Consider the following 17,120-nt stretch of genomic DNA (forward strand, 5'->3'; position numbering starts at 1 on the left):
ACTACCCTTCTTCAAATAAGAGACACTTTGAAATGGCATTTTAGAAATTATGTGAATTATTGTGAATTTTGATATCGTTTCATGTGAATCTTTCCAACAAATAATGATAAATGGATTTTAGTGTTCAAGCTCTTTTCATAAAAAGTATTTTGTTCCCAGAAAACTCTTGAAAATCATTTTGGGAGAGGTTAACGCTCACTGAAGTTCTCTGGCTTCGAGCTTTCTCCTCATATTCAATTTGGTGTGATTTCATTCGGCTCTCGCAAATTCCTCACACTTTCACCCTAAAAGTAGGCTCGTAAAGCTAAGTAACAAAAGAAAACGGTTCACAAACTTTGTCTTGAAACTTTTTTGTCACTCGAAGAAAAACTAGTTAAAGGGTGTGAAGTTTGTTTAAGACTGTAGAGTTGACATAATACTGAATGATCCATTTATTTCTCGACTACGAACTATTGTTTGAAAAATTAAGTGTATACAAACAATTATCTTCTGTTGATTTGATTTAAGATTTTCACTGTTACAATTTTTGTGAAGCATACATCAATAAGTTAATAAGTGAATCGATGAAAAGTTCGTCTGATTGAATAGTTTTTCTTAGAATGCTTGTCCTTTCCTAATGTTAATTTCCATTTTATTAATAGCATATCAGAAAAAGTGATTTTTTTATAGGTTGAATTCTAAACCACTCTAAACTCTCCTTCTGCCCACTCGTATCACTCCTGAAGGATCTTTTATAAAAGAATTTATTACCTCTCTTGCATTGTATATCAAATATTTTGCAGATTTAACTATATTCTGGTGTTAATTACGAAATTTTGTACACTGTATATTTGATGACTCTGGTAAATTTTTTCCAAGTTGTTTTAAGGTGTAATTGTGAAACTTAGTTGTCATTTGTTTTTAATTGAATCCGAAGTTGATAAAAAAGTCATATCTACTACATATCAACTCCGAACATGTACATTGGAATTCTAGATACAAGTATATGAGTTTTGCTATTTTGTAAAGTAATAACACTAGAAATAGAATTTCAGCTTCATGTGATAAACGTAGACAGAAAATTGACAATCTTAATCTGAGTTATTCCATGAAAAATATTTCAATATTGCTACAGTTTCAGATGAAATGTCTTCTTTGTAGTTGTAGTAAGTAATTTAAAAATCCCAAAAAATAAACAGAGATTGAAATATGTGTTAATCGTATATTTTGAGCTTATATTTATTAAATCAGATGAAGCTTTTATCGTTTTCTAAAATATTCTTCATTAAAAACACTTCTACATGCAATAGAACTAATTGTCGAAGCATTTTCACCATTTTGATTGCGGTACCTCCAAAACATGTGAATTAAAAGTATCAACTGTTTCTTCAGGTGTAGAAAAACGACCTGGTAATTTATTTTCGATCTGCAGGAATAAGCAGTAATCCTAGAGTACCAAAAAAGGAGTGTATGGCAAAAGACCTATCAATTTGATGTTTTGACTGTTTAAAAGCCTTTTTGTTCGAACTGATGTGGTGAGATGCTGGAAAATGATTCGTTTTCTTGGATTGGTTTCTCTGATTTTTCTCGAAAACTTCTGACAAATGAAAGCTTGGTGTATTATTCAAAATTTACCGTTGCACGTTGCTTTAATGGAACAATGACGAAATGTCTAGTTATTCCGACCATTTACTTCGAAGTACTTCGTGCGAGATCAACTTTTGTTGGATTTGCTCGTTTTGAAAGACCCATACAGTCGATTCAGTTCTGGGTTAATATGGATAGATTTATGAATCGTAATCTGTCGCAATCGCATAGACGTCTTTTGAAGTGACGCAATTGAATTTTTTCACCATTTTTAGATATAATTGGTTATATAAAGAGTATTTTCGGATTTTTACACAAAATGGTGTTGGTAGCAATTATTATTAGTTCTTTTTATTTGCTTGTGACTCAGTCTTGTTGCTTCCACTATTCAGCCTCATGAGTAGTAGATATCCAGTTTCCGTGTCATTTACTGGGAAGTCGGCCGGGAGTCTCCTTAAAGTATGTTTTTCATTCTTATCCCATCTTTCTATGGACGTAATCTCGATCTCGTGAATAGTACTATGTTCTGAATTCTCAGATCTTCTCTTATAGTTTTGCTCCTTATTTGATCTCTTTGGGTTACTCCTTCAAAAGTTCTCAATGTCTCTCGACTTTACTATCGATGAACTTATATTTGTTTTTCCATATGAGATCCCCCAGGTAGCCAGAGATTCTTGACTCTTCATTTACTTAGGTTTGTATCTCTTATTGTAACTTTCTGTCGCATATGATCTTGACTGCTAAGTATGTACATTGCTTATAGTGGAGAATGGAGTTGTTGTTCACAACTAGTTTTCATCTTATAGGTTCTTTTACTATTATCATTGATTCTATTTTTTCTTCAGATACCTACATATCAAGGTTTTCCACTATTGCTTGGAACTGATATTGCAAACGCTGCAGGTCTTCCTAGCGTCGTCGGCATAGAACAATATTTTTATTGATCTTCTTCCCATCTAGTATCCTCCAGAAACTAACTATTGGCGCTATCAATTATTTTATTCATATTTGAATTTATCAAGAATTGGCTCAGACTGTCACTTTGTCAAATTCCTGTTAGTATTGGAGATGGTTCGGTAAAACCCAGTTGGGTTTTGATCTGTTTGTTGTTTTTATTGACCTTCTCTGATATATTTTTGTATTTTACGGATGTCCTGTGTTGTGTGATAATGTGAAGTTGAGAATTGCAAATAAGCTGATAACTACATATTATTCAATTTGAAAAAAAAGACAAATCAAAGTAATTAAAATAATATGCACGTTCTCCTATCTGATATATGCTTCGAAGAGGAGAACAAATAATAAAATTAGGGGTGGGATGTCAAGAATCGACCTTGGAAACTTAGAATACTAGCAGTCAGTCTTTACAGTAAAATCCTAATAATTGTTTTGAAAATCCAGTTCTGCGAGCACAAAATAAGAAGTGGGGTCATTTGTTTCTCATATTTCTTAGTTAATACAAAGATAACTATTAATTGGAGGTCTATTGGGACGTCAAAGAGATAGCTGCTGCATGATAAGAATAGAGTTTGCAGCTCCGTAGGTTCAGTTGTGTTAGTGAACTAAAGGAACACAGTTATTCACGATAAACAAAAAAACGCCATGAATTATAACGCTATAAACTGAAATAAAGACAGTTTTGTAGGAAATAAGCAATGCAGCGATCTGAACAATCGATTTTCTCCGACTTGATTAGCGACAGCCTATATGTAAAAATACATATTTATACTTACAGTATTCGCGAGGTCATCATTAGCAGGAATAACAGATTTAACCGACGCCCATATCAGTACAAAAATCATCGGCATTCCTGGAAAAAAATATAATAGATATTTTTATTGGAAAAGTATATTTAACACTAAAATATTATTGAGAAGAGAAACAACTGCTTTTTATTGAGTCCAAGAAAGGTCAGATATTTTAATTGATATTATTCAATTAATTAGGAATTAATTGCCAAAAAAAATACTGATTCAACTTATGATGCAATTTTCTCAGCTACGATCCTTCTATCAACAGATATAAAACCGAAATGATGGAAAGAAACTAGAATCAAAACCATCAATTTACCAAAAGAAATTCTGAAACAATGACATCTGCATATCGTGTCTGTTCTGAAATTAAGATTCAAACAGTAAAAACGATTAGAATTTTAGCACTCTCCTGCAACTATACACTCCTGCGAGTTTTCAGTTTTCGTACGCCTCCAGGAACGTCTGAACCGGAATGTTATTCAGCTCCTGCGCCTCGGTCTGTTGGACCTCCTCTCCTGAGCGTTTATTTTATTCTTGAAAATAGAAAAAGTCTAGTATAACCAAAAAGATCCTGAAAGATAGCTTTCCTCATAGCTAAGTTTTCTGTCTCTGAAAACAACCGCTCTAGCCATGACAGCATCACCGTAGGTCTCCGTATTCATATCATGAATCTCATCGCCTCCAGTAATCGCTCCATGATTAAACGTAACGTGGCGTTTAGACAAGCATTAACAGTAAAAGTAATCTGCTCTCTTCAACAGCAGTAAGCTGACTGACGATTTTTCAGGTGTTGCCAATCTTCTCCAACCGTATGCAAGCAGATTGCCTCTCGTCTACATGTCCGCAGGAAAAAACCAGTCTAACTACTTTCAGACCAGCCCTTGTATTTTGCATCTTGGTGTTATTAGAAGACAATTCGAAGGAAAGATCTGTTCACATAAACTACAAGCAGATTATTTAACTGAGAAGAATGGCGAAACAATCAAGTGGAACAGGAATAAGAACGTAGAAACAACAATAGAAAAATGAAAAAGAAACAGCTGAAGGTAAAGATTGGTAATGGAATGAGGCTACGTAATTGGAAAACGAAGAAATTGGTACAAGAAACTTTTACCAATTCGTCCAAATGTAAAATGAAGTATTTGGAAAATTCTTGTTATGAGTGAATTTTTTAATAGATTTATAATATTAAACGCAAAGCCCACAATTACTCTAATTTTTTTCGTATCACATAAAAAAGACGTTAAAACTAATGTGGCGAAAACAGTTGAGGTTTTTATTACTAAATTTAACTTAAATAAAATGAATTGAATAGGGAGATTTTATGATCCATAAAAAAGGTTTCCATTCATCACAATTAATAAAATAAATGTTTGAAAATTGTATCCATTGACGGAGTCATGATTGTGGACACGATATTTAACAGAGAATAGTGAAATCAACAGGAATAATTAAAATGTGAATATGCAGCTATCTGCATATTTTTAGATATTTACAGGAAACAAGAAAGGCAGTATCCAATGATAGTGATAGTAAACAATAGAACAGCGACTAGCAACTGCAAAAAAACAATCGTTATGGTGAAAATCTTCAAACCATTTGAAAGAGGTGGAATAGATAATACGTAATAATAGCATCAATATTGAAAATAGACGAGAATAACATAGAAAACCCAAACAATAACATTGTAATTGAAAGATTTAAGTGGAATTAGAAAGATAATACAAACAATGAAGCAGCTAAATATGAAATAAAATTAATGTATTTGAACAACTCCACAAATATTGTTTCTTCTAGTTTTTTAAATAAATAACCTTGGAACAGAAACAGCTGGTCATTCAGCAAGCACCAATATTCAATCGTGTGATTATCCATCTGAATAAGATTCATGGTGTTAATTTTACAAAAAAGAATACAATATGCATAAGAACTGAACATTACCGAAACCAATATGTAAAATCTCATTGAGGCACTAGAGACTAAACGAAATAATTTTGAATTATCAATATTGGTAGCGAAACATTTGACAGTAATGTGAATCGAGAATCTGCTTGCTTTTTCATCACTTATTATTATCAATAACTCCCATAAATTAGTTAGAAAATAAATTGAACAGGATGTACTACGTTCTATGAATACTTTTTTATAAGCGAAATTCCAAATGCTATTCATTGAAATCAAACAAGCATTCGACAGTCTGTTGAGAAAAAAAATTGTTTTGGACGTATACAGAAAAAATAATACTTGGAATGGAAATTGATGATACCCTGGGATAAGTAAAAACAAACAACTGCTCTCAGCATGGCATAATAAGGACTTTTTTGATATGTATAGAATTATATTCGATGATATCATATACCAATGATTTAACTATATTAATAGTAAACCGAATTTTGGAGAAACCTTAGAAAAAGTAATAGGAGAATTTGATCAATAATAAATAACGGAAGACAGTTTAATAAAAGTATGTTTAGCATCAAGAGCACGTAAAGACAAATTAATTAAAATAATCGATATCTTTGAGTACTTGGATTCAAACGTGCTATGAAGCATATAATGAATACTAAAAGTATTATGGTAACGGATAAGGGATGAAGAAGATTTCATAGTGAAATATAACGAGGAAATATTGCCAGGTAAACTGTACAGTAGCTGGAAAGATCAGATTGTAGAGTATATAAAATGAGTATACGATAGGGACAGATAAATGTAAATGTGATAACCTGTAGTTGGTAGTGTTATAATTTGAGCTACTCTCCTTCAAACCAAAAGAGCTCAATTTGAACGATTGAATGTATACCATTGTAAATTTATGTATAAAAGGGAACACCTACTAAAAATCATGAGGAAAAAATTTCTTTTCAACTGTTGTAAATTTGAAACTTAATTTATTTCTAGTTATTACTTCTTGAAAATTCTATTTATGCGTAGGTACCATTCTAAAAGACCTAATTTCTTAAACAGAACTTTAATCTTCGAACTTTAAACAAAACTCACCCCATCCTATAAAGGCGTATACTCTCAATTTGAAATTCTCCCTAGTGAGCGTTTCCACGACCAGAATATAAAGGTAGAGACCTGGAAAAACACCAGCATTAATTACTAATTATGTTCACTCGGTTAAAATTGAAATTTTAAATCGTTTTACTAAAGCCAGTACTTTATATCGCATCAATGCTCTATAAAAGTAATGGAATTGGATTCTTTAGGGAAATTGACATAAATTGGACATTATCATCCAGTGAATACGACAAAATAATGCAAAACATTTTATTGAATATTTGAAAACCAACAATTGTTATCCAAGTCAATTTGTTATTTAATATTTATTATACAGTGATTGAATGAAATCTTTATATACTGAAATATGAAGAATGGGCCACAAAATATAGACCAGCATGATATTCAGAAGTATTAATTAGATTTTTAGTGAATTATTAAACACGCTTATCTTTTTCCTAAAGAAAAGAAATAAAATTACGATACATTTATCATTTGTCAATATCGTCAATACCTTCCGTTAAATTTCCCCAGCCCATTATTTTCAATATTACATCAAAATAATAGAATTTGGATGTAGTATTCAGACAAAGTTATTTTTACGAAACAATTGATCAATAAAAAGTGCAATTCCTTTCATAGAAGAAAACTAAACACAATATCCAAAAAAATAATTGACATCGATTATGCCTGAATGTTCGATCCAAATTTCTTTCTAATGATGGCACACATGGTATATTTAAAAGGTGGTGGAAGGACAAACGTTCTGTAGATCACTATATAATTGCATATGTACAATATCCTGATAAATTGCAACTAATGATGTGCTTCTATATAGGAGTTCTACCAAACAGTAGCTAGCCTTCTTAAAACTACAATCGATAAAAATGATAACACACCTACTATTCTTAGAAATAAAATCAGAGGAACAAATCTTGATCATTTACTATTAATGAGACACCGGGTCTTAACATGAACAAAAACGATAACTTTGGATAGAGTCAAAGTGCGTTAGCTGTTTAAAAAGCCTTTTTTTAGTAAAACTAATTTTCACACGATCTTATAATATATTTTACAAGTTCCTCATTCGTATGGGCTGAACAATAAAAAAATAAATCTTCAAGACAGAAATGCTACAAATAGAAATGTTATCCGAAGTAGCATACAAACACTTAGTTAGAAACAATGTGTATGGGGAGGTTCTGTAATCAACGAGGTAACCGCCTCTCGGGAATTAATTGTTTTCGATGATATACTCTTAGATCAGTGACGTACTCATTATTTTTGTTATAGAGTGACATTACCTAAGAGTTGTATTAGAAAGTTTATTGATAATATCGGTGGTAGAAATTACTACAAATTACTTTTTGGTACCTAATTATATATAAAAAAACGTTTAATGATAGTTTTATAAGTACTTAGCGTCACCGCTCGACATTGCCAGTACTTCAAGAGCAATTCACAATTGTGTAGTATATTCTCGTGGAAAGCTACTATCCAAATTATCCCTGAATCGGATTCGTAGTTATGTTGCAAAATATCAGTGTCTGTCAGTCAATCTTATTTTTTGTAAAGAGCTTCTCCTTCAATAATGACCATCGAAAATTCGTTTAAGAAATTTCATCGTGATTTCATGAGCTATATCAAGATGCCCCAAAAGATAACATGACAAAAGTCTACGATCTTGTATAGGCGGACCGCTGAAGGAATCTGCACATTGTTCGTGATATCCGACGAAATACGAATTCACTGGATTCACATTAGAGACCGAGGAATAGTCGAAACATAGTATTATCGGATGGAAAGGTCATGGCCACAGTTTTATGAAATTTATACGCTATGATCTACCTAAAGAAAAACAGAAAGGTCAAAGGGCAGTATTATTGGGCCGATTCGATGCCAAATTGAAGAAATAGCTGCCACATTTGGCCAATAAAAAGTGACTACTCTGGTTACATCCATTTGAGTTGAAACTAATTGTCAAATAAGTGGTGGATGTACTACTCTAGAAAATACTGATGTATATATCATATGGTATCTCATGATTTACAACTTACAATTCTTCAGGAATTATGGGAAGATGATGCTGCAACTTCATGAACTAATTATGGTATTACCAGATAAATATATCTTTCTCTGGTGTGATGAATGACCAATTTTCTTTGCTAAAACTATAAACGGAGTACCAAATTTGGAAGTCTTACGAAAATAATTAAATCTTCAATATTTATTCTTAGCTCGGTATATGTTAATGTCTCGAGGAGTCATTAAACACATCTCGCAGCTCTTCCTTTCGCGAGTCCTGTTCGAGGGTCTCTCAAGCTATATTTCCACGCAAATAGATAAGATGGGGAGCTCTTAAGTTACCACCAAGATACCCAGATAGTGTCCAAACCAACATGTATTGAGAAAGGAGGAATGAGAAATGAGAATAGATTAATTTCGTCATCAGAAATATCCAAAATGAATTGAGTCATATTTAGAATATTGTTGAATAGTCTGAAGTTTTTGATAACTATAATTTTACTCAATTGTGAGACGTTTCTATTTGGTAGTTCAAACTTACACACTTTATAAAGACAATAGTGAAAGGGTTACTATTTCATATCAACGATTCATTAATTTGAATTGACACCTGTATACTATTATTCTAAAGCAAAATAATAATAGACGAGTATTTCTCAAGAATTGTTTTAGTATTTGAGCTCTTTTTCTAGGTTACAGACTTTGTACTCATAAAAAGACCTTATAACAGACTTGGGACATGGAATGTTCTACGTTTTTTTAATTACAATCGCGAATGTTATGAAGTACCCTCTACACCATTTCCCTCAGGCGAATGCTACAAGCATTAGATACAGTTTACAACTTTAACATTAAGTGAATCTGTATAATTCCCCAAAAATTGTATTAGGGACTTCATTTCTCTGTAAATTATTATTTTGATATTTATTTTCTTAGAAAATGTAGTTGAAATTCCCAAAATTGATTTTATTCAAATCACGGAATCAGTGTCCGTTTTTAACAATGTGTAAGACTCAATCATTCATTTGTATAATTCTTCTATTCTCCATTCCCATTGTAACATATATACCTAAGCGATAACACCAAACAAAAATTGATTTTCCAATATTCTTCTACGAGATATTGGCAGTTAATCTTTGATGATTTTGTTCAATTAAGAAAAATAATTCTTGTCATAATACAAATAAAATTACTGTTTACAAGGAAATTATCCACTATGCAAATTAAAATATCAGGTAATATAAAAATGATCTTCGTGCTTCGTTATTGACGTCTGCTAAAGCACCTCAAACGGATGATTGTTGGTTGTACAAGCACTCCAGAATTATTTGCTTCTTTGCATTTTTGACAGTCATATATAAAACTTCATGCTGTTATTGTTCGCTATAAAATAGTTTTTAAGGAGTCAAAAGAAAATTTAGTGGATAAGGAAGATATCTAAGTAGAATTAATCTCATTTCAATTAATTAAGAAAGTGAGCTTGTTTATAATAATAGTTTATTGATAACAGAAAAATTCATTCATTTGAAATTATTGTTCATTATAGTTGAAAGGGGTCAAAGTATACCATATCAAAATTGTGAATTTACTCACAAAAAAACTAACAACGAAACAAATGTAATATATCTTAGAGGTAACCACATTTTTTTCCTATTGTGTTATGCCATTATTCGTTTTATATTATGATGTTTATCACATTCCCTATTGTTTCAATTTCCATTATTTCTAGAACAATCACTAGTTAATTTATCTTCATTCTCCGTTTTGTAAATTAATTTAATCCATCAACTCTTTATATTCCGTTCCTGCAATCACTTCCACTCAATGTTTATTCATTCGAATTTTGATTCAAAAATTGCCGCACAATATATTTATAACGTCTGATTTGTTATTGATATTCCGTGACTGAGTTGAAACATTTCTTGAATATTTATGTCGATAAGTTGCTTTTTGGTGAGGGTATTTCCGTATAGAATGAATTTTTTTTTCAAATTGTAATCAATCTAAAAAGAGGAGATGAGAATATAAAATAATTTTTGAGGAAATTTACGACCAAAAAAGGATAAGTTGCACTGTATTTTATATTAATGCTAGCCAGCAAGAGGAGTTAATTATTATAGAACAGTCATGTAGTCTATTTAAAATAAGTTTTTGATACCTTAATACAAATCTATACTCACTAAAATGTGTTTCTAAGTAGATTCTGTACCGAAATTTCAATTTATTTAATAATACGGTTGAGTCAAGGAATGGGTATATGTTTAAAAGACGTTGGATTCAATCAATAATGAGAGAATTAATATATTCCGTAATCATTGCCGACAGCTGTCTCGGTTGATAAATTGCGTGTGGGTATATTTAAAGTAGAATCTAATATGTACCTATGCATGCCTTTGATGTCACTAATAAGAGGTGACAGCGTAACGCAATTTCGTGAAGTCGTCTAAGTGAATTCAAATACGGAATTTATATGTATTATCGGAATTTACAGTCTGTTTATATTATCTTGTTATAACATTTTCGAGGTATAACCGAACAAATGATAAATGTTTTGAATTTCGAGTTTTTTACTACAATGATAAACTGTTTCTAATTTTCAATAACAACAAACACCAAACAACAAAAAACAGAAATAATAATAACTAGCAACAATTTTAGAACAATAACTAAAATTATGTAGTTGAGACGTAAAATAAGAACTAAAAAAATATAATAATTGCAACGGAATAAAAATAATTTATAGTAGATTCTTGAAAGGGAACTTAGCAGCCTCTACACATTTTTGTTTTTTGTTGATATACATTGTGTAGATGTTTTTTCATTGCCAGTTTAAAGTGCGGGATGGCTTATGATGCTGCAAATCCATCCCTCGGATAACAACGTTCACGTTGTCAAGCACTACTAAAAAAGTGAGGATCTACTGATTGGTAATTTAAGACACCAATCCAAACGTTAACAGATAAACTCAGGTGGTAACTACATTGTCGAATAGCATGGCTATTTTTATTTATAATGTCTCTCATAAATTGCGCTTCATCTGTAAATAGTGACCTATACGATGATTGTGAATCCATCTACAAAATTCCAACCCATGGATTCCATCTGCAAGATACATTCGCTGAACCATTCGATTATGACATGGATATCGATGATTTTTTTGTAAGACTCTACTTACTTTTGGTTTACTAGCATTAAGTTCTCTAGTTCTTATTTTAGAGTTCATAGTAGCGTCAATGTCATCTTCCTGCGCTCCATTTATATGACGTTCTGTTCTTCGACTGGGAAAAGTACTGTTTTCTAACAAATAATTGAAAACTGACCGGAATGTTAGATGGCTGTAAGTTCGACGATCAGGCAATTTCCTTTGCTATTATCTAGCATAAACAAAAATTATGTCTACATATTTTGTGGTCGAAAACTGATGTGACTGAAGTAACAAAAGATGTACTAAAGCTAAAAAATAGTACGTAACTTAGATACACTAAGGAGAAACATGTATTCTTGTACACATAAATAACGCGGAAACTCGAGAACGGCTGGACCGATTTGGCTAATTTTGGTCTTGAAATATTTGTGGAAATTCAGAGAAGGTTTAAAAGGTGAATAAATATGAAAATGCTCGAAATAAATTGGAAACAATAATTTTGTTTTTCCTTCATGTTTTGTCACAAACTAAATTTCTGAACGCAACGATAATATTTGAGATTTGACAACCAACTAATATGTGCGCGCGAAGCTTCTTCACTCAAATGATCCTTCGAAAACTGCAAATATGTCTGCGAAGCAGTTGTTAGACATTGGATATAATAAAGTCACAGTGGACACCTCGACCGGATTCATCACATTACCCACCGATTTCTGTCACATCACGGACTCAAAAGAGGAGCTTATTCAGCGTGTGAACGAGCGATATTAGCGGTGAGAAATGAAGATGTCGAAGATCTCAATATGACCATTCAGAATTTTCGGGACAGTTGATATCCTTCAAATCAGTCAACCCCATTATGAACCAGGATGACGTAGTCAACTATTCCTATTTGAATTCATCACCTGGATTACCACCTCACAATTTGCAGTTAAAAGCAAGATCATGCTGCGTTACATTAATCAACTTCGACTGTACAATAGAACAAGACTGGCTGTGAAACAGGTAATGATTAACGTCATCGAGGCAACAATCATAAAGGGAAAATACAGATGAGAATGTCTTGATCCCTCCTGTACCGATGATTCCAAGGGATTCACCATTTGCTTTTAAACGTTTACAATTTCCGGTATGTCTGGCCCTTGCAATGACAATAAATAAATCGCAAGGATAGTCGTTGGAAGTTTGTGGAATCAACTTTGAGTTTCCCTATTTTGCGCATAAACAATTATTCGTCGCGTGTTCACGCGTCGGAAAACCGTCATCTTTGTTTATTTACGCACCACAAAACGAAAAATATAGTTTATCAGAAACTACTTTACTATGTTGTTTGATTCCACTTTGGATAATGGTATAAGAAAAAAAATTCTGCAATTAGAAGGAAGCTAAGAGAATGAAATCACAATATTACAAAACTTGTAAATTTGGAAGTTGTAGAAGTATGACATTTCCACGTCGTAAAATGTGAAATTGGTGTTTCACTGGCTGTTCCACTCTGTATGAACCGTGTTATGATTATTGAGTTTGTTGAATCGTGTTTGTCAGATTTAATTATTATAAGATAAGAAATAATAATGTTAACAAAAATGTTTACAGAACGTCAGCAATGCCTTTTAATATTTTTATTCTTACCTTCAACAAACATCCAGAAGAAAGTTGTGATGTGGAAATAGTGAAGTAATGTTACGATGAATATACATAGAATGCTACCTCCAAAATTCAACTGAAACAAACAAGCATGATTGGAAAACAAAGATTTGTATAATTTTGAATTCTATCAGCAAACTATTTTGTTGAATGACGTTGACATATGTTGAGTATTTTGTTCTTTATCAACTTCGATACAAGTATCTCTCACACTCTCACAACAATGGTTTCCTTTTTTACTGATTGTTTTATTAAATGTTGGTTTTCATCAATTATAAGACATCGAAAGTAGCTCAAGACATAAAGAAATTAGCCCCAGAATTATCATTAAAAATATTTTGTAATACAATATTAAATATAGAAAATAGGAAATCTAGTAAGCTAGGCTAGAACTGGAGATATTTCTTTTGGACAAAATAAATTCGATGTGAAATTTAAGCAAGAGACGAGAATGATGAGTGGAAAAGGGACTTGATTCATGGAATATGAATGAGACTTCTAAAGAGCTCCAACGTAATGAATAAAATTCTAGTCGTTTTGATTTGGTTTGAATTTCTACCAAGAATGGAAATAATGTATTCTTACAACAATAAATAGTAGAAACGAAGATATAATATCAATTACAAGGTTGACTATTGACTATAAATGCTGATTTATGTTAGATTTAATTTTGGAACATATCAGCTATATAGGTCAGGTACCAGCCGATTTCTCGCGGAATTTTGGTCGATTTCCTTGAAAATTGGTATTAAGGTAGTATTTAAAACCTTTTTCAAAATCTACCCTCTGCCGAACGGTGCTTTTGTCCGGGGGCGAAAGCCACTTCTTGGAGATGAAAATTTATTTCATCAAAATAATCCCGTAGTTCGATAGATTGACTAATTGTAAATAATTTTTATTGTACAAAGTTTTTCTCTAAAGTTGGTACTTTTAGAGTAAAAACGCATATATTTTTTATATAAGTTTTTCATCAATAACTTAAAAAGTTTCCATTTTATCAGCAAAATAATTGAAAACAAAAATGTAGCTGAAAAAACAAAGAGATTAGATTTCTAAGTACCTCTGTAAATTTAATAATAACTGAGTTATTGCTCATTGAAGGATGGTTATTTTTCGGGAACCCCTCAATTGAGAACATTTAACCTCAAATAACTTGAAATTGATGGAAACTTTTGGAAAAAAATGCGAGAGATCTTTTTAAAGGAACTTTAAAATGAGCACTGTCAAAATTCTTTCGCGAAAAAGTTGACTTATTTATAACATAAATAAAGTTTCTTCTATTCCCTTTTTTTTAAATGTAATAATTATACCCTCGCCTTTACCACCCTAATTGAAATTGATCGTAATCCACTTGTAAGTAACTTTATTTATGTATTATTGTTTTAGAAAAAATAATTGATCAAATTGAACATTATATTTCCCTAATCTTGAAAAATAATGAACTTGTCTTTAATAAACCAAAAACTATCCATGCTATGAGAAAAAGTTTCAGATATTAGTTGTAGGGTTTTTTTTTACCAATCATTTTGAGCTTTTTCAAATTCATATATTATAAAAATTGAATGATATACATTAGTTCAAAGTTTGCATTCACTTACCAAATGCAACCCCTTTGAGCTGCACCCTTTTCAAAACCGAAAAAAGCTTCAATCAATATTACGTTGAAGTACTTGAAATCTCTTACAAAAAACAGTTTTTTATAAAAGTTTCTAGCTTGAAAATTGAGCGAGTTATTGTCGAAGAACCAACTGCTTTTTTTTCATTATATTTTCTAAATAAAAAATCATTTGATCTCAAAAATTTTTTTATTTTCATTTCTTTATTATTTCTGTAAAAAAATTACAACTGCAATTTTGAAATTTTTGGTCATTGAAAGAGGGTTTCATAAGGGTTGAAATATATAAAAAGCAACACTTCTTAAAAATACTGATGAAATATTCTCAACAATAAACAAACTTTTTTTAATAATTTTCAATTATAAAAGAATCGTTGAGATCATTCTTTCATACGATTAGGGGATGATTTGGAGTAGTTTTAGGAATCTAATTGATCATAAATGTATTTGAGAATGTCAAAAGATTCACGAATAATACATTTAAACTCCATTTTACTGAAATAGATGCTACAATTTTTAAATTTTTAACGATTTTTTATGACACCTCTAAAATATAAAAAGCCCGGTTTGGCACAGGGTAGATTTGGAATGAAGGGGTAAGTAGAGCTTGAACATGAAGTTTCATGAAAATCGGCGTTGAATAACAAAAGTTTTTTACTTTACTGCTGGTTCCTGGTCTTATAGTATATCTAAAGTCAACGTAAAGACATGAAAAATGCAAGGTTGTTGATTGATATATTTCTTGAATTGCTCGTCATTTTCTTCCAATCAAAGAACGGTCAATTTATGATATTTTGACAAAACTGGCTTGGAAATATCTGAAATACTTTATAAGTTGGAAATATAGCATTTGAAATTACAGAAAAAATAAATGGAACAATTATTAACCATTAACTATTTAAAAGTCTCGACAACATGACTAAATCTTAAGCCAAATATTATAATCTAAGAATAGATTGAATATTTTTCGAAAGCACAAATCAAATATTGATTGATTATTGGATTAATAAAATATTGGGTGCATTTTCGTTCTCCAACAAACTCGGCGTACTTGTTTTTATATAATATAATGAACCTGAGTATTTTAATATATATATATATATATATAAGTTTGGTAAATGAAGGGTGAGAATAGAATATTGATGAAACTTTTGTGTAGAAAACCTGATTCCTTTGGTCTTGTATATTAACCCTATCTTTCGGAAACGATACTGCTCCAGAGATTTCCAGTTTTTGTTAGGTATACTTTGTTGTAAAATATTTCTGGTGGGAATCGTATTTTCCAAAACCAAGAGAAAACCATTCATAACTACAATTTATTAACCTGCTCGATCCAATTGTTTATCTGATAAGACAAATTTTTACGATGATTTTTGAAAATGTTTCCAGATTGATTAGCTAAATAAGAATTTTATATATTGTATTTCATACAAACAACTGAGTCTACTACGCTAGTCGGCAATCTGATCCGTTTACTGATGACTTCATCAGCCGATTTTAATTGGAGTGAATCGATTCTCTCTTCTCTATACTTTCTGTTGAAGCAACTATTGAAATAACACATTTTTTTTTTGTGATTTACCTAGTATGGAAGAATAATTACTGTGTGGAATAGTGAAAATGTCACTTACCGATATTAGAGTAACAATCCACATGCAGTACGTGAGTATGTACGATAACATCAGATTCATGTGTATTGTGTTTCGTAAACAGCGTAGTTCCCTGAAAAAATAAATAAATATCTTTCTGTGAAGTATTTACATGGTTATGAAGTACAGAATAAATAGTAATCAGCTCATAGTATACTGAATGAAAGTTCTAAATTTCATTCAAAATTATTCAAAATAACCGTACCAATTCAAAAGTGATTTATAAACAATAACAGCAGAAAAATCTCAAATGCGACACATTGATTGTGAGATTATTCAATTACATATTATATTTTTGTATAATATTCAAATGAATTCAATGGAAATTTAATAACTTGTTTTTTATTTATTGAGAACAGATTCCAGAAGAAATAACTTGGAATAGTGTGTATATAGATCCTTATCTATCGTGTCCCCTTTGCTGAGGCACTGGGAATAATCTATTATTACAATTCCAGAAGCTGAAAACATCGGTTGACACTAGCCAAAACATCGTTATCTTCTATTCGATATGCTCCTTTAGAGAATATGGATTGAGATTTGATAATCTTCAGGTGTGTTTTGAATATCCTGTAACTATTAACAAAATGTTATCACATAAATTGATAGTCAGTCGACCATTTATGGTATTAATTTCCCAGGAATATTTTTTTCTGCCTCAAGTTCTGCAAATTTTGCCAGTAACAGTTTTTTAAATGTTTTCTACATTGCTCTATAGC

The 17,120-nt window shown here is 31.2% G+C and overlaps 1 protein-coding gene across 3 annotated transcripts in view; it reads right to left on the reverse strand.

Annotated features, from left to right (window-relative positions):
* The window catches only part of LOC130901084 (diuretic hormone receptor-like), a 215,885-nt gene that overhangs the window by 40,628 nt on the left and 158,137 nt on the right, over positions 1-17,120 (reverse strand). For all 3 annotated transcript variants that reach the window (XM_057812175.1, XM_057812172.1, XM_057812173.1), the window contains exons 4-7: positions 16,384-16,474; positions 13,123-13,213; positions 6,318-6,398; positions 3,300-3,376 (exon numbers count right to left, since the gene is read on the reverse strand). In XM_057812175.1, coding sequence (XP_057668158.1) covers positions 3,300-3,376; positions 6,318-6,398; positions 13,123-13,213; positions 16,384-16,474 — 340 coding nt within the window. The remainder of the gene's footprint in view (positions 1-3,299; positions 3,377-6,317; positions 6,399-13,122; positions 13,214-16,383; positions 16,475-17,120) is intronic.

The sequence above is a fragment of the Diorhabda carinulata genome, chromosome X (genome assembly GCF_026250575.1).
Source record: "Diorhabda carinulata isolate Delta chromosome X, icDioCari1.1, whole genome shotgun sequence".
NCBI lineage: Eukaryota > Metazoa > Arthropoda > Insecta > Coleoptera > Chrysomelidae > Diorhabda > Diorhabda carinulata.